The 24,828-nt window shown below is 40.1% G+C and overlaps 1 protein-coding gene and 1 long non-coding RNA gene across 3 annotated transcripts in view; one reads left to right on the top strand and one right to left on the bottom strand.

Annotated features, from left to right (window-relative positions):
* Positions 1–1,104: 1,104 nt before the first annotated feature.
* Positions 1,105–24,446, bottom strand: LOC139357480 (uncharacterized). The gene is made up of 2 exons (XR_011610703.1): positions 24,048–24,446; positions 1,105–2,554 (listed from the first exon to the last, which is right to left on the bottom strand). It is a non-coding gene; the product is annotated as an uncharacterized lncRNA (long non-coding RNA).
* LOC105492966 (transmembrane and coiled-coil domains 1) overlaps positions 2,142–24,828 on the top strand; it is a 41,044-nt gene continuing 18,357 nt past the window's right edge. For both annotated transcript variants that reach the window (XM_011760357.3, XM_071074892.1), the window contains exons 1-5: positions 2,142–2,274; positions 2,689–2,766; positions 11,444–11,503; positions 16,109–16,155; positions 17,860–17,927. In XM_011760357.3, coding sequence (XP_011758659.2) covers positions 2,205–2,274; positions 2,689–2,766; positions 11,444–11,503; positions 16,109–16,155; positions 17,860–17,927 — 323 coding nt within the window. In that variant the 5' untranslated portion in view covers positions 2,142–2,204. The remainder of the gene's footprint in view (positions 2,275–2,688; positions 2,767–11,443; positions 11,504–16,108; positions 16,156–17,859; positions 17,928–24,828) is intronic.

Below are 24,828 nucleotides of genomic sequence, written 5' to 3'. Positions count from 1 at the left end.
GTAGCTCAAATATGATCTTTTTGTAAACCTTTCCAACTCCCCAGGAAGAACACATCTTGTTCTCCTCAACGTTATAAGAATCTCTATAATACCTATAATCTTATTATATTGTATAATCTCCCTGGGCCCTTGGAAGTCAGGAATATTCTCTTAACCATCCTTTTGACCCTACAGTGCTTACCACTGTTCTTGACATACAATAGAAGCTCAATAATATTTCTTAAAAAGAAGATAGGGTCTCTGCTGCTAAGCCTAGGAGACAAGAAATGCACATAAAGCTAAAAAAAGGTCAAAAGTAGTGTTTAGGAGAATTACATAGTTAAGTACAGTAGGGTTTAAAAGAACCAATGAGGGCTGGGCACGGTGGCTCACGTCTGTATTCCCAGCACTTTGGGAGGCCGAGGTGGGTGGATCTGAGGTCAGCAGTTCAAGACCAACTGGGCCAACATGGCGAAACCCCCTCTCTACTGAAAATACAAAAATTAGCGGAGTGTGGAGGTGGGTGCCTGTAGTGCCAGCTACTCGGGAGGCTGAGGCAGGAGAATCGCTTGAACCTGGAGGCAGAGGTTGCAGTGAGCCGAGACTGTGCTACTGCACTCCAGCCTGGGCAACAAGAGTGAAACTCCATCTCAAAAAAACAAAAAACAAAAAACAAAACCCACCAATGATAGGAAGTACAAGAGGATACAGCTCAGCCAGCTTCCAGGTTGTTTTTTTTTTTTTTTTTTGAGACGGAGTCTCGAACTGTCGCTCAGGCTGGAGTGCAGTGGTGCCATTTCAACTCACTGCAAGCTCCGCCTCTGGGTTCACGCCACTCTACTGCCTCAGCCTCCCGAGTAGCTGGGACTACAGGTGCCCGCCACCACGCCCGTCTAATTTTTTGTATTTTTAGTAGAGACGGGGTTTCACCGTGTTAGCCAGGATGGTCTCGATCTCCTGACCTTGTGATCCGCCCGCCTCGGCCTCCCAAAGTGCTGGGATTACAGGCGTAAGCCACCGCGCCCGGCGCCAGCTTCCAGGTTTTCTCACTCACTCTCTCTCTCTCACACACACACCCCAGTCTGAAAAAGCTGAAACCGTCTACAATGGCTGAAACCACGCTGCTGAGGCATTTTAAAAATTTAATTAGTTACCAGCATGTATAAATTGAAGTTTCACATAAAACCCAGGATTTCTGGATTTTCCTGAGAAACGAAGTCATCTCAGAAACTGGATGCTCTTTCTCCTAGAGAAATGCGTTGGATTTGGGTATCAAATTCTCCTTTCAGATGAACTTAATGCTCCCTTATCCATCATAGTACCTTCCACCATTTTTTTAGGCTCAGCTTGCATAACGTAATTTATATTCTCTCCCTAATCTAGGCATCTGGATTTATGACCCCTTCTCTAGACACATTACTTACTCACTGCACTATCACACTATGAATTTTCAGGCATCCGTGCTTTGACTTCCACTTTGCCTAGAAAGTCCTTTGCTTTCTCCAAAAGCACTCCTACTCCCCTTAAGGCACTACTTCAATTCTTTTCGTTAGTTTCTTCTGACCAACCTCTCAACCGTGTCACGTAGCACTGTGGTAATACCTCTATTAAAACCCTTATCAAAGCGTATGCACAAGCTGCTTCTCCTCGCGCTGACATTCGCTCCTTGAGGCCAGCGGCCCACAACTAACTCATTTCGCGGCCCCAGCTGCACGTCCTTGCCCTGGCACCTACACCCAGGCGTTCAGTACGTTTGCGGAAGTCAGACTTCTTACTTCACGGCAAACCCAAGCTAAACTAATATTACGATCACAGAAGTGCGGCTGAGGTGGAAGCCAAGACTATCCCAATTACTGGATTCTGGCCGAGAAAAAGGCGCGCGCCAGCACCCCAATCAGTAAAAACTACCGGGCAAAGTTCGCCGCCGCCGCTATCCTGCTCTGGGTCTGAAATAGTTCTAATTCTCGCGAGATTCGGCCTGAGTACCAGCCTTCAGCTCCAGTGACTTGCGGGTTCGTTTCCTCTAGATTCTCGTGGCCACACCGTTCTCAGACACGAGCCTTTCCGGTGCTGTGCCCCGGAAGCGGAAGTGCTGTCTTCGGGCTGTCAGAGTTGGTCTGTTACTCGGTGGTGGTGGACTCTACGGAAGGCGTTTTCGCTTCACTTTTACTGGCTCTAGAGCGCTTTCCCCCTGGCGGGTGGGAGTGCAGGGACGAAGGTCCGAGATGAGCACTATGTTCGCAGACACTCTCCTCATCGTTTTTATCTCTGTATGCACGGCTTTGCTCGCAGAAGGTGAGAGCGGCTATTTCTCAGACGTTTGATCAGTCCCCGGGAGGAAGGGCCCCGGGGTCCCTTGTGCCTCCAGGGGAAAGATCGCGAGCCTTACTTGCTAGAGACGCTCATCTACTCTACTCCAGGGGATCTCTGGGCAACTCGTGAACAGGAGCGGGAGGGGAGTGTGGAGTCGATTGCCGAGTTTTCTTTGGTCTCAGGTAGATTTCACTTGTGTAATTGTGGAGACACCTTCACATCATGTTACTGTTGTTTTGGCTGAAGAGTCAGTTGTATTAGCCTTTGAAAAAAGTTAACTATGGGTAAATACAAAGCAAAAAGTTGGAATCCCTCCTTCTCCAACAGTAACCTCTAATAGTTTGCTGTGATCGTTCCAGTCATTTCTCTATTAACATGTTGCTTTTAATGTTTTAGGCATAACCTGGGTCCTGGTTTACAGAACAGACAAGTACAAGAGACTGAAGGCAGAAGTGGAAAAACAGAGTAAAAAATGTGAGTATGACAACACATTAGAAATAATTTCAACACGTCAAGCTCATTAAGTCCATGTTCACAGTAAATATTTTAAGAGCACCAGCTGGTAGAAAGATGAACCTGACTTGAAGCCTATTTAGAAATAGAAGACTTTTATGCAAAATGTGTAATACCAACTAGAGAGAAGTGGGGGACGTGGCAGATACATGTTTTGTGCTGTGGTGGTTCTAAAAAGAGGTTCAGCCTGGCGCAGTGGCTTACTCCTGTTAATCCCAGCACTTTGGAAGGCTGAGGCAGGACTGAACCTAGGGGTTTGACACCAGCCAGGGTAACATAGGGAGACCTCATCTCTACAAAAAAAAAATTAGCTGGGTATGGTGGTACACGCCTATAGTCCCAGCTATTTGGGAGACTGAAGCATGAAGATCCCTTGAGCCCAGGAGGTTGAGGCCACAGTGGGCCACGATGGTGTCACTACACTGCCTCCTGGGCAATAGAGTGAGACTTGTCTTTAGAAAAAAAAGAAGAGGTTTCATTCAGTTGTGCGGAACCATGGTAGCCTTCATAATGCTAATGGCCTTGCAGTTCCTTGTGGATAGTTGGAATTTGGATAGAGAATGAAATGGGGAAAGGAAATTCCAGGTAAAGGAAATAACATATGAGCAAAAATACGGAAATCTTAACATTTAAGGCATGTTTGGAGGATAATAGGTCGTTATGACTGGTGTCAAGGTAAGTGGTGTCTTCAGAGATAAGCCAAGTTTCAGTTGGGTTAGGAAGTTGAAGAGGTGTTTGAGGAAAAGATTAAAAACAAGAAGGGTTTGTTACCTTTGAAATAAAGCAGGAATTCCACAGGACTCAGCTAAAGGTACAAGGTGAATGGTTCCTTATGGGCCTGATTTAGTTTTCTCTGTTCTTTTCTCCCTTATAAGGATTAAATATAACTTTTGTTTCTTAGAATTCCTACAATTTTCTGTATTCTGTGACTTTTTCTTATATCTTCATAGGGATTTGAAGTTTTTTTCTTAAATTACCACATTTGATCCACACAGCAACCATTTGTGGTCACTCGTATAAATATTACTTCCATGTCATAGGAAAGAAAACTGAGCCTCAGGATGATAATGACAACTTACATCACAGAGCAAACAAAGAATAGAGACCAGACTCAGGCTTTTAAAATTACAGCTTACTGTTCCTTCATTTACTCAATGTTGATTATGTACCTCAGCATATCTGAGCCAAACTCCTTATCTTTACCTTCACAAACAAGATACTCTTCCAGGATTTCCCTATTTTGGTGATGGGTACCTCCATGCTTCCAGTAGTGTAAACCAGAAACCTTGATATGCTTTATTAATTTGGCTTCCAGGATACCATACTCTCAGTTTTGCTGCTCTCCGTCTTACTGGTCATCCTTTTTTTATTTTTTACTTTTTAATTTAATTTTTTTTTTTTGAGACAGGGTCTCACTCTGTCACCCCCCACAGCTCATTGCACCCTGGACCTCCCAGGCTTAAGCGATCCTCCTGCCTCAGACTCCTGAGTAGCTGGGACTACAGACGCACGCCACCATGACTGGCTAATATTTTGGAGAGATGAGGTCTTGCTCTGTTGTCAGGGCTGATCTCAAACTCCTGGGCTCAAGCGATCCTCCTGGTTAGGCCTCCCAAAGTGCTGGGATTTACAGGCATGAACCACAGTGCCCAGCCCTTACTGATCATTCTTCTGCAGTTTACTTGTTGGTTTCATTTCTTGACCTCCTGTTGTTGGGGGTGACATGAAATTTAGGTTTTTTCTCTACATTCACTTCCTTGGTGAACTTATCTTTCAGCTGTATTGGCCAGTGACTCCCAAATATATGTAACCCTCTCTCCTTAATGCAAGATTCACATATCCATGCATGAATTTGTTATCTCAGCTAGAATGTTTGGTGGACATCTCAATCCCAACACGTCCCAAATTGAATACTTGTTCCTCATGTCTAAGCCTGTGTCATTTGTAACCTTCTTTATCTTGGTCTATGGCATTGCTGTCCTTCTACTTGCTCAGGCCATAATTCTTGGGCAGTTATCTTTTACTCTTCTTAAAACCCACATCTAGTTTGTCTGCAGATACTGTGGGGTCTCCTTTTTGGGGAAATACCCTAAACCAGTAAAGGTTCAGAGAGCTTCCGATACCCAGAATTTGACCATTTTTCATTAGCTCCAGTGTTAACCACTGTGGTCTAAGCACTGTGATCTTTTGGGTGGATTATTGCAACAGTCTCCAACAAGCGTTCCTGTCTTCCTGAAGTCTGTTCTCAAGATGACAGCCAGAATAATCTTTTTAAAAGCCTATTAGGTCATGTCCCTTTCACTCAGCAGAAAAGCCAGCATCCTTATAATGGCCTACAGAGCTTCCTTTTTACCACTCTGATACTCTTTCTTCTCACTTACCCTACTTTACCCACACTGTCCAACTTGCTGTTCTTTACACATACTGGCCATACTGTGCTGAGACCTTTCTAGTGGTTGTTCCTTCTGCCTAGAAATGTTCTTCCCTACAGTATGTGCTGGGCTAATCCTATTACCTTATTCAAATCTTTTTTCCAACATCACCCCTGATGCTTAAGTTGACCACTCTATTTGAAACTGCAGGCCGGGCGCGGTGGCTCACGCCTGTAATCCCAGCACTTTGGGAGGCCGAGGCGGGCGGATCACAAGGTCAGGAGATCAAGACCACGGTGAAACCCTGTCTCTACTAAAAATACAAAAAATGAGCCGGGCGTGGTGGCGGGCGCCTGTAGTCCCAGCTACTCAGGAGGCTGAGGCAGGAGAATGGCATGATCCCGGGAGGCAGAGCTTGCAGTGAGCCAACATCATGCCACTGCCTCCAGCTTGGGGGACAGAGCAAGACTCCGTCTAAAAAAAAAAAAAAAAAAACAAAAAAACCCTGCAACCTGCCAATCTCCCCTACTCCTAATATTCCTTACCCTGCTCTATTTTTTTCTGTTGCTTTTATTACTTTCTAATATACTGTATGATTTACTTATTTATCATATTATTGTTTGTTGTGTATTTCTACCTGCTAGAATGAAAACTCCACTAGGGCAGGGTTCTTTGTTGTTGTTACCTATGTATCCTGTTTACCTAGAACACTGACTGGCACATAGTGAATGTTTAATAAACATTTATTGATTTGAATGCTTTCTTCTTTTGCCCCATATATGCAGTCCGTTACCAAGCCCTATTCCTGTTTTCCTGATTAGTTTTCAGATCATTTCACATCTCTCCATTTCTCCTACCACCACCTAGTCTAAACTTCTATTATATTTCATTTAATCTGCTGCAGTAACCTCCTCTCTGGTCCACCTGCACCCACTCAAATTTGTCCCCTATAATGCATCTAGGGTAATGTTTTAAAACACAAATCTGATTATGTTACTTGTCCTTCTTAAAACCTTTCAATTTCTTCACAATTGCTTTAGGATGAACATGTGGCCTGTAAGGTCCAGCACGGTATGGCACCACCCTTCCTTCTCCTGGCTACGTCTTGTATCATGTTCTCTCTTGCTCCCTATTCTCTATTCATTCATGCCTTTTTTCTGTCCTCTGGGCTAGTCTTATGGTTTCCTACTACAGGCACTTTGTATCTGTTGTTCCTCCTATCTGGAATAATTTTCCCTTCTCATTTTGTTTAGTAAAATCCTACACATTCTTCAGATCTTATCCAGTCTCCCAGATGGGGCCAAATCTTCCTATCATAGTTTATGATTTATCCACATACCTCTCCTTAGAGTGTTTGTAACAATTGCAGTTTTACCTATATATGATTATGGTCATCATGGTAATGTGTCTCTCCTCAACAAAACTGTAATTTCTATGAGGACAAAGGCCATTGTATCCACAGTATCTAATGCAGTGCCTGGCACATATTAGATACTTGATAAATGTATATTGAATAAATTATCTGTATAGCATAACATGACATGTATTCTTTGTGAAAAATTGTTCTGCTATGATCGATCCTATGCTAGTTAGCAGCACGCAGTGGCATCCCTGTATACATTTCTTCATGTCGTTTATATCATTGAGTAGTTTTATGAAATACAAAACAAATTTAGCTTCAAATTTGTTTGAATATACTCATACCGTAAATATTTATATAATATGGATTTGCCCTATAGATTTTGAGCTTCACTGGTATCTACAATATTGCCTTGTCTTTAATTATTTACATTATAGAAATAAATGAAGTCTCCTTCACTGTACACTGCAAAAGTAATACCGTTGAGGCCAGGCGCAGTGGCTTACACCTGTAATCCCAACACTTTGGGAGGCTGAGGCAGGTAGATTGCTTGAGCTCAGGAGTTCAAGACCAGCCTGGGCAACATGGCAAAACCCCATCTCTACAAAACATACAAAAAATTAGCCTGACACGGTGGCGTGTGTCTGTGGTCCCAACTACTTGGGAGGCTGAGGTGGGAGGATTGCTTGAGCTCAGGAGGTGGAGTTTGCAGTGAGCAGAGATGGGAAATTGGGCCACTGCATTCCAGCCTAGGTGACAGAGTGAGATCCAATCTTGAACAAAAACAAAACAAAGTAATACATTTGCCAGTTTACACGTCTATAGTTGCAATTTTACTATAATTTCTTCATATACTTCCTTTGAAGGTAAGTATGAGGTAGGTTGATGATTGGAATGACTCATGGCATTTCTTGTGGTCTTAGGTCCTCTACTCCGGATAATCTACCAAAACTCAGTAAGCATGTATTATTTTTTTTTTATATGATCAATTGAAATATTTGATTGCTTGCTATGTGTTGAGTTTACCATAGCAAGTACAATATAAAATGAGCGGCCACAAATTCTGTCTCTGGAATGTATAATCAAATGCACAGCTATTATATTTAGCATGAGGAATATTAAAAAGGAAAAACATACGGTAAATTTCCTCTTTGAACAAGTGTCTTAATTGCAAATACAGAATTCCTTCTGATACTTAGTATGAATTTAAGCAAGGGAAGTTTATAGGGTTTTTGAAGAACATCAAAAAATATAAAGAGGTTTGAATCAGAATTTGATATAGGTTACTTTGCTTGTGCTGATCTGGTCCTTGGCATTTTTAAAAGAATACTGATATCCAAAAAGCAGTCCTACTGAGCTGCCTTTAGCAAAAGAAAATGCTTCCTTAAAGGTAGTGAGTTGGTTGACTCAGATGGTCACTGGGCTTATAGATGTACTCTGAATATCAGTGGGTCTCCTTTTATTGTGTTACTATTATAATATATACTAATGAAAGGATACTTCAATAAATGAGAAAGATTACAGTACAGTATATATAACTTGATTCTTGTAACACATTTGTTTATTTGAGAGCATTTACTAAGTATAAATTGCTGTGAAGTATGAGTTATGTTGTTTACGGTAAAATAGGATAAATCTTTTAGAACAATCTATAAACTGTTTGGCAGAACTCTGGAATTCAGAATGCAGGAATACCAGGTCATGGACAGAAATGCGTTTCATAGTAGACATCTTTTATTTTTGTCAACTCTGACATTTCTACTTCTTGTTGTCAGGTAAGATTCTGATGAATAAATATCAACACACCAAGGTTTCATCACAACCTCATGAAGTTTGAAAAACATTAGATTAATGTATCCCTAAAAACAGTTTATCTAGTCTCAGTCTGGTCTGCTAGAAGACCAGACTAATGTTTATGAAATTGTCTTATGTTTCTATTCTGTAGCCTTCTGTCTTTTTATTGCCCTGTTTTCTATGCAGTCACGATTAAATGCCAAGTAGTTGTGTTACAGTCCTTCTGGGGTGGGAAAGAAATATTTTTGTTTCTTTGTTTAATAGTAATGATAAAGAATAAAACATTAAGTGTTTTCTAAATCCATTTTGTCTTTTGAAATGTTATCCTTATAACATTTTAATAAAAATGTTTATTTTTTATTTATTTATTTTTTTGAGACAGGGTTTCACTGTGTCACCCAGGTTGGAGTGCAGTGGCCCAATCATGGCTCACTGCAGTGTCGACTTCCTGGGCTCCTGTGATCCTCTCATCTCAGCCTCCTGAGCAGCTGGCACCACAGGAGTGCACCACCATGGCTGGCTGATTTTGTAGTTTTGGTAGAGACGAGGTTTCGCCATGTTGCCCATGCTGATCTCGAACTCCTGAACTGCAACAATCCTCCCATCTTGGCCTCTCAGAGTGCTGGGCTTACAGACCTGAGCCACTGCACCCAACATAAAATGTTGTTTTTATAACATCTTAAAATGTGAAATTTGACATTTTTCTTTTATGATCTCTCACTAGTATGTTCATTCAAAATCTTTCTCTCGCTCTTTCCGTATACATGATGTTGTGTTTTATTTTATTTTATTTTGGCAACAGGATTTCTCTCTCTCATAGGCTGGAGTGCAGTGGAGCAAACACAGCTCACTGCAGCCTCAAGCTCCTAGGCTCAAGAGCTCCTCCTGCCTCAGCCTTCTGAGTAGCTGGGACTATAGGCATGTGCCACCACACTCAGCTAATTTTTAAATTTTTTTTTTTTTTTTTTTGAGACGGAGTCTCGCTCTGTCACCCAGGCTGGAGTGCAGTGGCCGGATCTCAGCTCACTGCAAGCTCCGCCTCCCGGGTTCACGCCATTCTCCTGCCTCAGCCTCCCGAGTAGCTGGGACTACAGGCGCCCGCCACCTCGCCCGGCTAGTTTTTTGTATTTTTTAGTAGAGACGGGGTTTCACCGTGTTAACCAGGATGGTCTCGATCTCCCGACCTCGTGATCCGCCCGTCTCGGCCTCCCAAAGTGCTGGGATTACAGGCTTGAGCCACCGCGCCCGGCCTAATTTTTAAATTTTTTATAGAGACAGAGTCTTGCCATGTTGCCCAGGCTGATCCCAAACTCCTGGGCTCAAGCAGTCTTCCTGTTTCACCCTCCCAAAGTGCTGGGATTACAGGTGTGAGCCACCATGCCTGGCCTATCTCTTTATCTTTTTGTTTACCTAGAACAGTATCTGTTACTCAGTCTCCCAGAACATACATAAACTGTACACACATACACACACACACACACACACACACACACACACACACAAATCACATAAATCACATATTTTATTTTGGCCAACCCTTTAAATTTCATTTGCAATATTGGAGTCAAATTGAATTTTACAATTCTTAGATAAAGCAGTGATACTAATTTTGCTTTTAGAATTCAGGGACAGACTTCTTGTACTAAGGGAAAGAGTTCTACCTGCTAATTCTCTTTAATGTAGGTTTTAGAAATGATACTTATACCGTACTGTTTGCTATTAGCATACTAAAATAATATGGGTAACAGGTAATATAAATAAACTAAGTAAAGGCAATTTTTGACATAACCTTAGTCCATTTACAGGAGATTAAAGATAGAAAATATAATATAAATACGTTATACTATTTCTTTTTCTTTTTCTTTTCTTTTCTTTTCTTTTTTTTTTTTTTTTTTTGAGATGGAGTCTCGCTCTGTCGCCAGACTGGAGTGCAGTGGTGAGATCTTGGCTCACTGCAACTTCTGCCTCCCGGGTTCAAGCAATTCTCTTGCCTCTGCCTCCCAAGTAGCTGGGACTACAGGCATGTGCCACCACGCGCAGCTAATTTTTGTATTTTTAGTAGAGATGGGTTTTCACCATGTTGGCCAGGATGGTCTGGATCTCTTGACCTCGTGATCCACCTGCCTTGGCCTTCCAAAGCGCTGGGATTACAGGTGTAAACCACCGCGCCTGGTCCACTATTTCTTTTTCAAAAGCTTATTGTTATGTAATCTTGATAGTAATTGAAATGCATCAGAAAAATTGGTCTTTTTTTTTTTTTTTTTTTGAGAGACAGAGTCTCGCTCTGTCGCCCAGACTGGAGTGGAATGGTGCGATCTTGACTCACTGCAACCTCCACCTTCTGGGTTCAAGTGATTCTCCTGCCTCAGCTTCCCACACAGCTGGAATTACAGGCATATGCCACTACGCCCAGCTCAGTTTTGTATGTTTTTTAGTAGAGATGGGGTTTCACTATATGTTGGCCAGGCTGGTCTCAAACTCCTGACCTCAGGTGATTCGCCCGCCTAGGCCTCCCAAAGTGCTGGGGTTACAGGTGTGAGTCACTGCGTCTGGCTGGTCTTAGCTTTTCTGGCTCTCCTGATTTTCCTGCAGTGTGCATATATCTATCTTGTCACATTACTGTAATTGTCATTTGATTATCTCCCCTGACTAAAGTATTCTTTAGAAGGTAGGGAGCATATTTTTTTCATCTGCTTAGAGTTATTTAGGCAACGAATAACTGAGTGAATAAATTTCTACCATTTGTCATAAGATAATGGAATTACAATTAACCTAGTTATCTGAGAGAGCAGAATTTGAAAATTGTGCTTTGACGCTAGCTAAGGTAATCATCCTCAGCTGATGGTCTGTTTTCATTATGATCGTATCAATACAATTCTTTATGGGTATTTGATTAATGATGCTTAGAATTGTTGTTTCATTCTTAGAATGTTGCATCTACCTTTTACCATCAGTAGCTGTGAGAGTGGACCAGTTAACTTAATCATGACCATAATCAGTCACTGTGTAACTTTCTTGCAAGCTTTTTTCATTGGTTCAGCTGTAATAAAGCATCCTTTGTTTCTTTGGCATAGTCCAGTTAATTTTTACTATGTTACTATGTTGTTTACAGTGGAAAAGAAGAAGGAAACAATAACAGAGTCAGCTGGTCGACAACAGAAAAAGAAAATAGGTAAGATGAGATATTAGTCAAAATGAAATTTGGTTTTTCTTGGAAAAAAATTAATTCTTAGATAACGAAACTATAATAAAATTATTAATAGTGATAACTCACATTTCTATGATTTTATGGTTTATAAAGCACGTGCATTCTTTATCTCACTTGATTCTTACCCATTTCGTGAGGTATACAGGACAAATTTAAGCAGTTCCTCTATTTTTGCTCTTAGCTTTGGAATTTGAGTTTTGTAAAATGACAGTTGTGGCTTTTGAACTTGGCTGAGGGTTTTTGGCATAGTTTGTAAAAGCATATTTTTTTTATATCTGAGATGATTATTTCCACTTAAGTCTTACTTGTATTCGTTGTTTCCATGGCTTCCTTACTGAGTATTGACTAGTGATGGAAATCCACCAAGGGGTAGGAAATATTCTGAGTAATTTTGATATACTTGGAGAAATAATGAACATATCATATGTTTTTCGTTTTTTAGTGTAACTTAGAATTTAAGTAATTCTGTTTCCAAAAGGCAATTCATAGGGATTGTATATGATTTGTTTTTATATGTTATGATGTTTCTTGATTCTGAAATTAGGAAAAAAATTATTGTGAGATTGTGTATTTGTTTCAGAAACTGTGTCTGTATACCTAGGTCACTGCTGTTACAGCCCAGGGGAGAATTCCATGCAATTAGATTATGTCAGTTCCTGTTCTGATTAGTTTTTCAGTTAGTATAGCGATCCTGGATGTTTTTTAAGTGGTCTGTTTACTTAATTCTATGGGAAAATGCTATTGAACATTTACTCTGTATGTGTCAGTTACCCCTAACAGCATTGGAGAAACAAAGTAGAAAAAGATTCTATTTTTATGAACTGTGTTTAGAGAAGGAAAATAGACCAGAAAATAAGTGATTACTATGCAGGATGATAAGTACTTTTTTGTTTGTTTGCTTGTTTTGTTGTTGTTTTTTTTTTTGAGATGGAGTGTCACTCGTTTCCCAGGCTGTAGTGCAGTGGTGTGATCTTGGCTCACTGCAACCTCCGCCTTCCGGGTTCAAGCGATTTTCCTGCCTCAGCCTCACGAGTAGCTGGGACTATAGGCATGCACCCCACACCTGGCTAATTTTTGTATTTTTAGTAGAGACGGGATTTCCCCAAGTTAGCCAGGCTGGTCTCAGACTCCTGACCTCAGGTGATCCGCCTGCCTCAACCTCTCCAAGTGCTGGGCTTATAGGCGTGAGCCACCGTGTCGGCCAAGAGTCTTGAGGAACAGAAATTTAAGGAACAACAGAAGAAGTAAAGTTCTGAAAAAGTATTGCCAGATAAGTTGGAAAGTAGTAGTGTCACAGAAGTTGAGAGGAGAGTGTCAGGGAGGAGGAAGGACCTGATGATGATGGTAAATGTCTAAGAAATGGAGGTTATTAGTGCTTTTAGCAAAAATGGTTTCAGTGGCATGATGGGGGACAGAAGCCAGATCATATAGCTGAAGGAGAGAATGCAGACATTGAGAATGCAGACAGTGAGAAAATGAAGACATTGAACATGGACAACTCTTTCAAGTACCTTTGCTATAAAGAATAGGAAGGATATAAGAATGGAAGGCAGATTATCCTCTGTCCTTAAATTGGCAACACAGAGTATCTGAATTCAAATGATCTTAACATGGAGTGCAACCCTGAATTGTTTGCTCACCCAAAAAAAAAATCTCATCAGAAGTTATAAGAAATAGTATTTATGGCTGGGCGTGGTGGCTCACGCCTGTAGTCCCAGCACTTTGGGAGACCAAGACAGGTGGATCACCTGAGGTCAGGAGTTCAATACCAGCCTGACCAACATGAGGAAACCCTATCTCTACTAAAAATACAAAAATTAGCCAGGCATAGTGGCGCATGCCTGTAATCCCAGCTACTTGGGAGGCTGAGGCAGGAGAATCACTTGAATCCGGCAGGTGGGAGGCGAAGGTTGCAGTGAGCTGAGATGGTGCCATTGCACTCCAGACTGGACAACAAGAGCAAAACTTTGTTGCAAAAAAAAAGAAGTAGTATTTATGAAGAGTTGCTTATCAGAATCTTACTAGAAATTATGAGATGTAATATTTATGAGGAATTGCTTGAAAGATGATCTATCCATTCTCTAGATTTGTACATTTTAATCTTAGATTAAGCCAGACTATCAGAAATCTGTAAACCTAAACTGGATTATTTTGGACTTCATAAAATGCTTTTACTGTATTTCGCCTTGGCATTTGCATTGTTAGGCTTATTATGAAAAATTCAGCCAGGTATCATACACTTTGTTATAGTATTACTATGGAATATATTAAAAAACATCCACAACATTACACAATTGTCTTTCGATAAGAAATTGTGGAAACTGTTTCTATTAGTTTTCAATGTCAGGAAAAGTAGCAGTTCTCATAAGTAATTGATTTATTTTATCTTACTGACACTGTGCTCAAACTGATTTTTGTTTTCCTTTGAATTGGCTGCTGTTAAGCCTAGAATGAGATTTGCTGTTCATCTCCAGCAAGTTTATAGGACCAATTAAATGTATTTTTATGTACGGATCCTCTATGGTTTTGTTATTATCTAACCCTTACTTTTTCTTAGCCCAGATTCCTCACTTGAGCTTATTTACAAATATATATATAGTATCTGGGGGAAAAGGGGGCATAAAGAGTAAAGCCACTGCATTGGGAGAAGGGAGTTTTCAGTAAGAGGGAAGCAGCCAGCAATATTCAGTGTTCCAGAGAAGCGAAATGTCATTGATTTCACTAGGTGAAGCTCTTTGATAACATCCTTGAAAGAACCATGAATCTGCAGTGGAAGTGTCTTTTGCTTTTTAATTGAAGATTTGATGTTCCCAGTTCTTAATTTCAGAAGCAAATGTTTTGGCTATTTTGCATTTCCCTCTTATAGAAGAAAAATGAATTTACTTTTGGCATATGAATTTTATATAGTTTGTTTTGTTGCATTCCAAATAAAGAAGTCATAAAGGGTTTATTTGAAGGATATACGTGATGAGAAACTCAGGCAAAGCTGAACTAAGTGGTTACAGTAAGGCAGGAACCGTGGTAAAGCAAGTCCTACAAGCAGAGCAAGTCTTGAGAAAAAGTCAGACAGGGATCTTCACTGTAAGATTTCACTAATTTTTTTGGCATTCAGCTTTTGCCTTCACCTAACCTTCCCTGTGTCCTTCCCTGCCGCCAACCCCTTAGGAATATCCGCTCCAGATGCTTGTGTCCTGGGGTTCTATCTCAGTATTTTCATAGTGTGATCTATAGACTACCTACATCAGTATTGCTTGAGATACTTACGAAAAATGAAGGGTTCCAAGTATTACTCCCAGACTTTACTGAATCAGGATCTCTGGATGTGGGACCCAGGAGTCTACTTTTTTCTTTTTCTTTTTTTAAACAAGCTGTCCATATAATTCTTAGGCAGATTAAGTTTTGGAGCCATTACTATATTGTAACTTTTCTATTTCTGTTCCCATAGTTAATTGATTTATTTTACCAAAATTTTCTAGCATAAATTCCTGAGAGGGGAATCTAATTGGTCCAGCCGATCTTTTTATGCCATAGGCCTATGGTTTGACTGCCTCTTGGGTCAGCAGTAGTAGGACAGAGGAATGTTATAAATCTTCATGAGGCTAACCCTTCAACTAGCTATGATGCCAGGCAGATATCCCCAGAAGGTGGGTGGGAAAGGGCGGGCAGACATTCTGAAGCTTGTCTGAGTGGGATAAGTATCTCTTTTCTTTTCTTTTTTAGTTTTGTTTTGTTTTATGTTTGTTTTTGAGGCAGGGTTACTCTCTGTCAGCCCAGGCTGAAGTACAGTGCCATGTTCATGGCTTACTGCAACCCTTAACTCCTCTTGCCTCAGCTTCCTTGAATAACTCAGACTATAGGCATATACCACCATGCCTGGCTAATTTTTAAGTTTTTTTGTAGAGATGGGGTTTCTCTGTGTTGCCCTTGAACTCCTGGGCTCAAGTAATCCTCCCACTGTAGCCTCCCAGTAGCTGGGACTACAGGGGCATACCATCATGGTTGGCTAATTTGTAAATTTTTTGTAGAGACAGGGTCTTGCTATGTTACCCAGGATGGTCTTGAACTCCTGGTCTCAAGTGGTGTTCACCTCAGCCTCCCAAAGTGCTGGCATTGCCCAGCTAGAACCTGAATTTTAAGTTCATCCTATCAACTGGCTTATAATTTTAGACTATATGCCATTTTAGAGAAATTGAAAAAAGGGAGAAAATTTAAGAGAAGGATAACTAATTTGAGACATCTAAGTACAATCATTGTATTTACAAATTAACTAGCAATTCCCATTGGTGTAACATAAGCATATATATTAATGTACAGAGTTAAGACATTTAATGCCAGAGGTAATTTCAAAAAAACTCTAAAGATTGTATTTATTTAAATTGAAATATTTTGGTGCTCTGCTGAATTTGAATCTTCTGAGTACAAAATGTATACTATCCCCGGTGTTTTCATCATCTTATTAAATGATATTGAGATAGAGTACTTTTGTAATCACCAACCAGTGACAGTTTATTTAACAGCTGCTTTGTGCTCAGCATTGTATGTATTAACCATCTCATTAATTCATTGCAGAGAGACAAGAAGAGAAACTGAAGAATAACAACAGAGATCTATCAATGGTAAGAGACCTAAATATAACTTCATGGTTAACCACATAATGTTTTTAGCAAAAGACTGATTTACATCAAGTGCGTTGCACTCACCTTTTCAGAAATTTATCACTTGTGAAGGCTATAAATAATATCATGGGTGTTCCTGGACCAAATGGAAGTGAAAATATGCTCCTGCTCTTAAACTTCATTTTAATACTATAAATAGCTTTTTAAGACTGTCTCAGAGGTCATAATTTGTCCTCTTCACACAGTTCTTAGTTCCCTCTTGTGTTTTCAAATGAAGTAGTTTATTTTCTTTTTCTTGCTTATGTTAATGCTGAATCTTTGGTTTTATGGTGATATGTGTAATCCCAATATAGGAGTTGGAACATTATAAATGGCTTTTATTACTGTCTTGTGTTCTTGTTTCTTTTTTAGAGACAGGGTCTAGCTTTGTCACCCAGGCTGGAATGTAGTAGCACGATCAGAGCTCACTGCCACTGTGAATTCTTGGGCCCTAGGGATCCTCCTGTCTCAGCCTCCCAAGTGGCTGGGACTACAGGAGTACACCATGCCTGGCTAATTTTTAATGTTTTTTTTGTAGAGATGAGGTCTTGCCATCTTGCCCATACTGATCTTGAATTCCTGGGCTCAAGTGATGGATCCTCCTGCCCCAGCCACCTGGAGTGTTGGGATTATAGGCGTGAGCCACTGCACCCTGCCCAGTCTTTTTTTTTTTTTTCTTTTTTTGAGACAGAGTCTTGCTCTATTACCAAGGTTGGAGTACAGTGGCTCTATCTCGACTGACTGCAACCTCTGCCACCTGGGCTTTCATGCTTCTCCTACCTCAGCCTCCCAAGTAGCTTGGATTACAGGCGTGTGCCACCATGCCTGGTTTATTTTTGTATTTTTTTGTAGAGATGGGGTCTTGCTATGTTGCCCAGGCTGGTCTTGAACTCCTGAGCTCAAGCCATCCATCTGTCTTGGTCTCCCAAAGTGCTGGGATTACAGGTGTGAGCTACTGTGCCTGGCTTTTCTGTTCTTTAAGAGACCTTTTGTTCTCACTATCTGGCATACCATGAAGTATAAGGAAGAGTGATTTCATTACCAATTTCCTCATTATTTATTAAGAGTAGGCTTTATTTGAGCATGTCTTCCTAAAGCATAGATAGGCTAATTATATAGCTTGATTTTCACTTCTATATATTTAACACAGGACACCTGAACTGTGCAATAGTTCTCTTTTACTTACTGAGAGGCCTTTTGCCAGTACTTATTAACTCATTGGCCAGAATTGGGCCACAAAGTCACCCCAATATTCTTCCTCACTGGGTGGCAAGAAGAGGAATTGGAGGTGAAGGGTGGGTTAGCCAACATAAAACTATAGCTTTTTGCTAAGGAGTACTTTTTTTTTTTTGAGGCAGAGTCTTACTCTGTATCCCGGGGCAGGAGTGCAGTGGCACAATCTCGGCTCACTGCAACCTCCGCCTCCCGGGTTCAAGAGATTCTCCTGCCTCAGCCTCCCAAGTAGCTGGGATTACAGGCACCTGCCACTACGCCTAGCTAATTTTTGTATTTTTAGTAGAGATGGGGTTTCACCATGTTGGCCAGGTTGGTCTTGAACTGCTAAGGAGTACTTTTTAAAAAAATGACATGAAACCAAAACTTTTGAGATATGCTTTAGATGTGGTTTTTTTGGTATAAAATGACAATTTGTTTGTCTCATTACAGGTTCGAATGAAATCCATGTTTGCGATTGGCTTTTGTTTTACTGCCCTAATGGGAATGTTCAATTCTATGTGAGTGTCCTTTTATATGCTTTTGACTAATAACTATTACTCCATATTTGTAAATAGGTTAGCATGAACTTTTTGGGTAATATTTTATTTCGACGTAATTTCAAACTTAAAGAAAAGTTGCAAGGATAGTATATCCACTACCTACATTCACAATTGTTAATGTTTTGCTTCACTTCTTTTTTTCTTTTTCTCCCTTTTCTTTCTCTATTATATGTGTGTTCATCCATACATTATTTATGTATTTTTCTTAATCATTTGAGAGTATGTTGTAGACTGTATGCCCTGTTTCCCATAATTACTTCTCTATATATTTCCTAAGGACATTTTCTTATATAACTTCAAAACAATTATCACAGTCAAGGCAATTTTTGTTTTTTGGGGTTTTTTTTTTTTTTTTTTTTTTTGAGATTGAGTCTTGCTTTGTCACCCAGGCTAGAGTGCAGTGGCACAATCTTGGCTCACTGCAACCTGTGTCTCCTGCATTCAAGCGATTCTCCTATCTCCGCCTCCCGAGTAGCTGTTACTACAGGCATGCGCCACCATGCGTGGACAATTTTTGTATTTTTAGTAGAGATGTTAGTAGAGATGGGGTTTTGCCATGTTGGTCAGGCTGGTCTCAAACTCCTAACCTCAGGTGATTCACCTGCCTCGGTCTCCCAAAGTGCTGGGATTACAGGCGTGAGCGACCATGCCCAGCCAGAATTTAATTTTTATAAAATATAATTACACAATAACTTTTTTATCCTCTTAATATTGAGGGTATTTTATGTATAAGACATAAGGCTTAGGCATTATGGGTTCTCTGTAGAGAATGTAATATGTTCCCTGTGTTTTTCAGCTGCTTACTAACATGCTGCTTCAAAATGAAGGTAGTCATATAAAGATCTTTTGCCTCTTAAAATAGAGTCTTAATAACTATAATCTTGTTTAATGATAAGGTAAATTACTGTTGTCTAAACCAGCATATAGCAGACCAGAGTAATTGTGAAACTGCGTTTGACAGAAAATACCCAAAGATGATAGTAATTTATTACCTTTTTTTGTTGTTGTTCAGGACAGAGTCTCGCTCTGTCGCCCAGGCTGGAGTGCAGTGACATGACCTCAGCTCACTGCAACCTCTGCCTCCCAGGTTCAAGCGATTCTCCTGCCTCAGCCTCCTGAGTAGCTGGGACTACAGGTGGCCGCCACCATGCCTGCCTACTTTTTATATTTTTAGTAGAGACGGGGTTTCACCATGTTGGCCAGGCTGGTCTCAAATTCCTGACCTCAAGTGATCCTCCCACCCAGGCCTCCCAAAGTGCTGGGATTACAGGCGTTGAGCCTGGCCTGGTCCATTTATTACCTTTCTAAAGCTCATCTGAACTGTACTGCAGGTATTAGAATTTTCCTCACTCCCCCTTTCCCTCCCTTCCTCTTACTCTTTTTCTCCAGCTTCCTTTCTGTCTGACTCTCCCTCTCCCTGCATCTCCTCCCCAAGCCTGTCTTTTCCTTCCAACCTGTTAAGTGTGTACTTTGTGCCAGGCACTGTTCTAGGTATTAGAATATAATGGCTGGGCGCGGTGGCTCACACCTGTAATCCCAGTACTTTGGGAGGCCGAGGCAGGTGGATCACCTGAGGTCAGGAGTTCGAGACCAGCCTGACCAATATGGTGAAACCCGATTTCTACTAAAAAAAAAAAAATACAAAAAATAGCTGGGTGTGTTGGTGTGAACCTGTAGTCTCAGCTACTTGGGAGGCTGAGGCAGGAGAATTGCTTGAACCCAGGGGGCGGAGGTTGCAATGAGTTGAGATCACACCACTGCACTCCAGCCTGGGTGACAGAACAAGACTCCATCTCCAAAAAAAAAAAAAAAATGTGATCCCTGCCCTTAGTAGAATCAAAAATTTATAGGAAGAAAAGACAGGTAAAGAAATGAGTACACTGATGGGTATTACAATAGAAATAAGTGTGAGGTACAGTAAGGGAGAAAGAAGGGGAATGGTCATTTTTATCTAGATGAGGGATTAGAAAAGTTGTCCAAAGTGTTTTTAATATAAAATTTACACTTAACTAACCATTATTGATATCACAGACCTTCAGAGCTGGAAGGTACCTTTGGAAGAATAAATACCTTGTCTAAGATATCTGGACATCTCATGATTTTTATCTTAAAATTCTAAACCCAGTACTCTTGCACTCTGTCATACTTTATCTCATTTCTCAGATACATATCACCATGAATTACCAGGCAAACCAAATGCTGCAGTGTTTTATAGTCAACTGTAAGCTTCATTGGTAGAATTCCAACTATTCAAATACTCTTCTTATATTTGTTACATTCTGGATACTAAAGATCTGGCTCAGTACTCATCTATCCTTCTCCTTTTTTTTTTTTCGAGATGGAGTTTCGCTCTTGTTGCCCAGGCTGGAGTGCAGTGGTGTGATCTCCGCTCACTGCAACCTCTGCCTCCTAGGTTCAAGTGATTCTCCTGCCTCAGCCTCCCAGGTAGCTGGGATTACAGGCTCCCACCACCATGCCTGATTAATTTTTGTATTTTTAGTAGAGACAGGTTTTCACCATGTTGGCCAGGTCTCAAACTCCTGCCCTCAGGTGATCCACCTGCCTCAGCCTCCCAAAGTGCTGCGATTACAGGCGTAAGCCACCACACCTGGCCCAGGCTAATTTTTAAAATTTTTTTTGTAGAGATGAGGTCTCGCTATGTTGCCCAGGCTGGATATAAACTTTAATACACAAGAATGATTTTTGTAACCTGCTATAATTTTTGTCCACACAAAAATCTGTGGGCAATTTTTAAAACATGGTATGTATATTTCTATAACATATTCTTTTTTGAAATGTCTTTATAATGTTCATTGAATGGATGCACTTTTTTTTTTTTTTGCTGTTTTTGCCCAGCCTGGAGCGCAATGGCCCAGTCTCAGCTCACTGCAACCTCTGCCTCCCGGGTTGAAGCCATTCTCCTGCCTTAGCCTCCTGAGTAGCTGGGATTACAGGTGTGCACCACCACGCCCAGCTAATTTTTTTTATTTTTAGTAGAGATCGAGTTTCACCATGTTGGCCAGGCTGGTCTTGAACTCACGACCTTAGGTGATCCGCCTGCGTTGGCCTCACAAAGTGCTGGGATTACAGGTGTGAGCTACTGCGCCTGGCCAGGATGTACTCTGTTTAACTAATTTTTTGTTAATCATCATATAGAATTTTTCAGATAATATGTATACCAGTGTATACTTATTATTCCCTTAGGGTATATCCTAGTATTTCTTGAGTTAAACTTTGGTATATATTGTTCCTTAGAAAGATTTTATTTATATCTTTAGATTATTGCCATCAGTACTTGTGAATGGATCTTTCTCCTTATACTTATCATCACTGGGAATTATGATATAACTGCTTAATATTTGCCAATTGAATAGTTGAAAAATATTATTTCTTTCAAATTTTTTCATTTTTTGATAACTTGTGTGAGATTTAACATCTTTTCATATACTTACTATGTTTTTCCAATTTTAAGTTCCTAGTACATTCCCTCCACTTGCTCCCTGCCTTCTTTTTTTTGCCGTTTATTTTTTATGTTTTTATTTACAAGAGTTTTTTACATATAGAGGCTATTAAACTCTTTTTTTGGTAAATATTTTTTGTTGTTGAAGATGTTACTCTTTTCCATTATGTAAGTAATGCATTCCTCTCATCAGATTATAGAAAAAAAAATTTTCCTGTTTTATTTATTTATTTATTTACTTTATTTATTTATTTATTTAGAAACAGGTTTTCACTCCATTACCCAGGCAGGAGTGCAGTGGTGCAGTCATTGCCCACTGCAGCCTTGAACTCCTGGGCCCCAGTGATCCCCACCTCTGTCCTCCCAGAGCGTTGGGGTTACAGGCATGAGCCACTGCACCTAGCCTAGTTGTTATATTTAAATACTTGTTTCATCTATAATTTATTTTGGTATTTGGTTTCCAACTTTACTAAGGTTTTAACCATTGTCAATATCACATAGTTGAATAAATCATCTTTTCCCTGATGATTTGAAATAACTTGTTTATTATGTATCAGTAGTTTCCCAAAACTTAGGCAGTGGACCTTAACCAGGAGTGTGCGTCAGAATCATATATGGGGGGAAAATCATATATGGAGTTTTACAAAATGATTTTCTTATATGAGTAATATATAAAAACTTACTTCTAAAAAATTTAAACACTTATGTAGAATAAAAAGTGAAAGTGAACCCAAATAAACTGAAAACTTAGATCCACACAAAAACCTGTACACAGATGTTTATTTATTCATAATTGCCAGAAGTTGGAAGGAATCAAGATGTCTTGCAGTAGGTGAAAGGATAAACAAACTGTGGTACAACTAAACAATGAAATATGATTCAGTGCTAAAAAGAAATGAGCTGGTAAGCCACGAAAAGACATGGAGAAACCTTAAATGCGTATTTTTAAGTGAATAAGCTCTTCTGAAAAGGCTATACACTGTATGATTCCTGCTGTATGAAAAAGGCAAAACTATGGAGAGAGTGAAAAGGATCAGTGGTTGCCAGGAGTTAGGAGGAAGGGAAGGATGACTAGGCAGAGCACAGATGATTCTTTAGGGCAATGAGATTATTCTTTATGATACTATAATGGTGGATAACATGTTATTATATATTTGTCCAAACCCATAGAATATACAACACCAAGAATGAACCCTAATGTCAACCATGGGCTTTGAAACTTACTTGGAACCAATCGTATTCTCTGTGAAAGCAGCACTCTCATCCATATGTCTTAGTGGTACTCAATTCTAATCACCGGGAATTCAAACTTTTTTGTTTCCCTTCCTCTCCCTCTTATTTTCACTAGACATTACCCCGTATCTGTCCTGTCCCAAATTGAATGATATGTACTGGATTAAATCTGACCCTTTCAACCTTCTCTTCCTCTCAGTTAACAGTCCCTTTTTCTGTGTAGTCATCCATTCATCCCTTTCTCCTTTCTTCTCATTCATCCTAGCACCAGCTCCCATCCTAGTTTCAATGATCATTTCCTTTTTTCTCCTCTGCTATTACTTTTTGCTTGGTATCACAGTAGCCTGCTTGCACTCCCTCAGGTGTGTCCTCTCTATCCAACATTGTTAAGTTAACCATCCTCAGAAGCCTGTTACTCATTGCCTAGTAACATTATCTGCTACTAATTAAATAGTAACCTATGTTGGGGACTGTACTAAACTCTTTATATGTATTACCCTTTTACTTTTTTTTTTTTTTTTTTAATGGAGTCTCCTTGCATCACCCTGGCTGAAATGCAGTGGCGTGATCTCAGCTCACTGTAACCTCCACTTCCCGGGTTCAAGCGATTCTCCTGCCTCAGCCTCCTGAGTAGCTGAGATTACAGGGACCTGCCCCCACACCCTGCTAATTTTTGTATTTTTAGTAGAGACGGGGTTTCACCATGGTGGCAAGGCTGGTCTTGAATTCCTGACCTCAGGTGATCCGCCTGCCTCCGCCTCCCAAAGTGCTGGGATTACAGGTGTGAGCCACCGCACCCTGCCTTCCCTTTTACTTTTAACAGTCTTCTAAGATAAGAATTCTAATCTTTATTTTACAGATGAGGACATGAGACTCTTAAGTTACTTAACTTGCTCAAGGTCTCCAAGCTAGTAAATGTTGAGCTGTGGTTTAACCCTGTCTCTTAGACTTTAAAGTCCACACTTATCACCATGCAACTCTGATTACTGATTTTAGTGAGACTCCTTACCCTGGCTATCATGACATTCCATGCTTTGGCCCCAGCCTGTTTTTCAAACTATTTTCTTATCGTTGCCTACTACCTACTCTCTTTTAACTGTGTTGTTCACTGTTCCTGGCGCACTTATTCTTTCAAATGAATTTTAGAATCAATCAAGTGTCAGCTTCTTCTAAAATAATCCCTTCTGAGTTTTGACTGAAATTTTATTAAATTTGTACATTAATTTTGAGATATTAAATAACCTTTATAATTTTTAGTATTCCCATCCAGAAAGATGGTATTTCTGCCAAGTCTATTTTATATATTTTCTGTAGTTTCTTTCCAAATAAGTATAAGTAATATTTTATATTTTCTAGTTTGCTACTACTGTATGTAAGTAGGTTACCTTTTTTTTCTCTGTTGACCAGACTAGGGTGCAGTGGCACGATCTTGGCTTATTGCAGCCTCTACCTCCCAGGTTCAAGTGATTCTCCGCCTCATCCTCCTGAGTAGCTGGGATTATAGGCATGCGTCACTATGCCTGGCTTATTTTCATATTTTTAGTAGAGATGGGGTTTCACCATGTTGGCCAGGGTGGTCTTGAGCTCCTGACCTCAAGTGATCCACCTGCCTCAGCCTCCCAAAGTGCTGGGATTACAGGCGTGAGCCACCATGCCCAGCAGGTTATCAATTTTTGTGATTTTATTTTCTAACTGGACATCTTCCTGAACTCTCATAGCTTTTAATTTGATTCTCTAGTTTTCTAGGTAGATAATCATATGATCAGACAAATAATATTGTCATCTTTCCCAAATTCTCTTCCCTCCCTCCCTCCCTTTCTCTCTATCACTGTTCTCTAGTTCTAATGTGCAATGAATTAGAATAACAAGAAGAGGGTTAAATACTTGAAGGTAAAATACCAAAGATACTGCAGTAAAGATGGGAACAAGATGAAGAGAATGCCTATATCACTGCTATGATATTTATGAAATTTTTAGAGAATGGAGGTTTTCAAAGCTATATGCAAACATATGTGATACGTTATCCTTAATAGAGTTAATAATATAATAAGCACTTATCAAATATTTGGTGATTAAGTTATTAGACCTTGGACCAGTATTGAAATGCCAGATTATTTTTGCAGTTCATCAATATAAGATAAAATACTAGATGCTGTGTGTGTGTGT

This window comes from Macaca nemestrina, chromosome 1 (genome assembly GCF_043159975.1).
Source record: "Macaca nemestrina isolate mMacNem1 chromosome 1, mMacNem.hap1, whole genome shotgun sequence".
Taxonomy (NCBI): domain Eukaryota; kingdom Metazoa; phylum Chordata; class Mammalia; order Primates; family Cercopithecidae; genus Macaca; species Macaca nemestrina.
The sequence above is the reverse complement of the archived record's forward strand: the minus strand, read 5'-3'. Positions and strand labels throughout refer to the sequence as shown.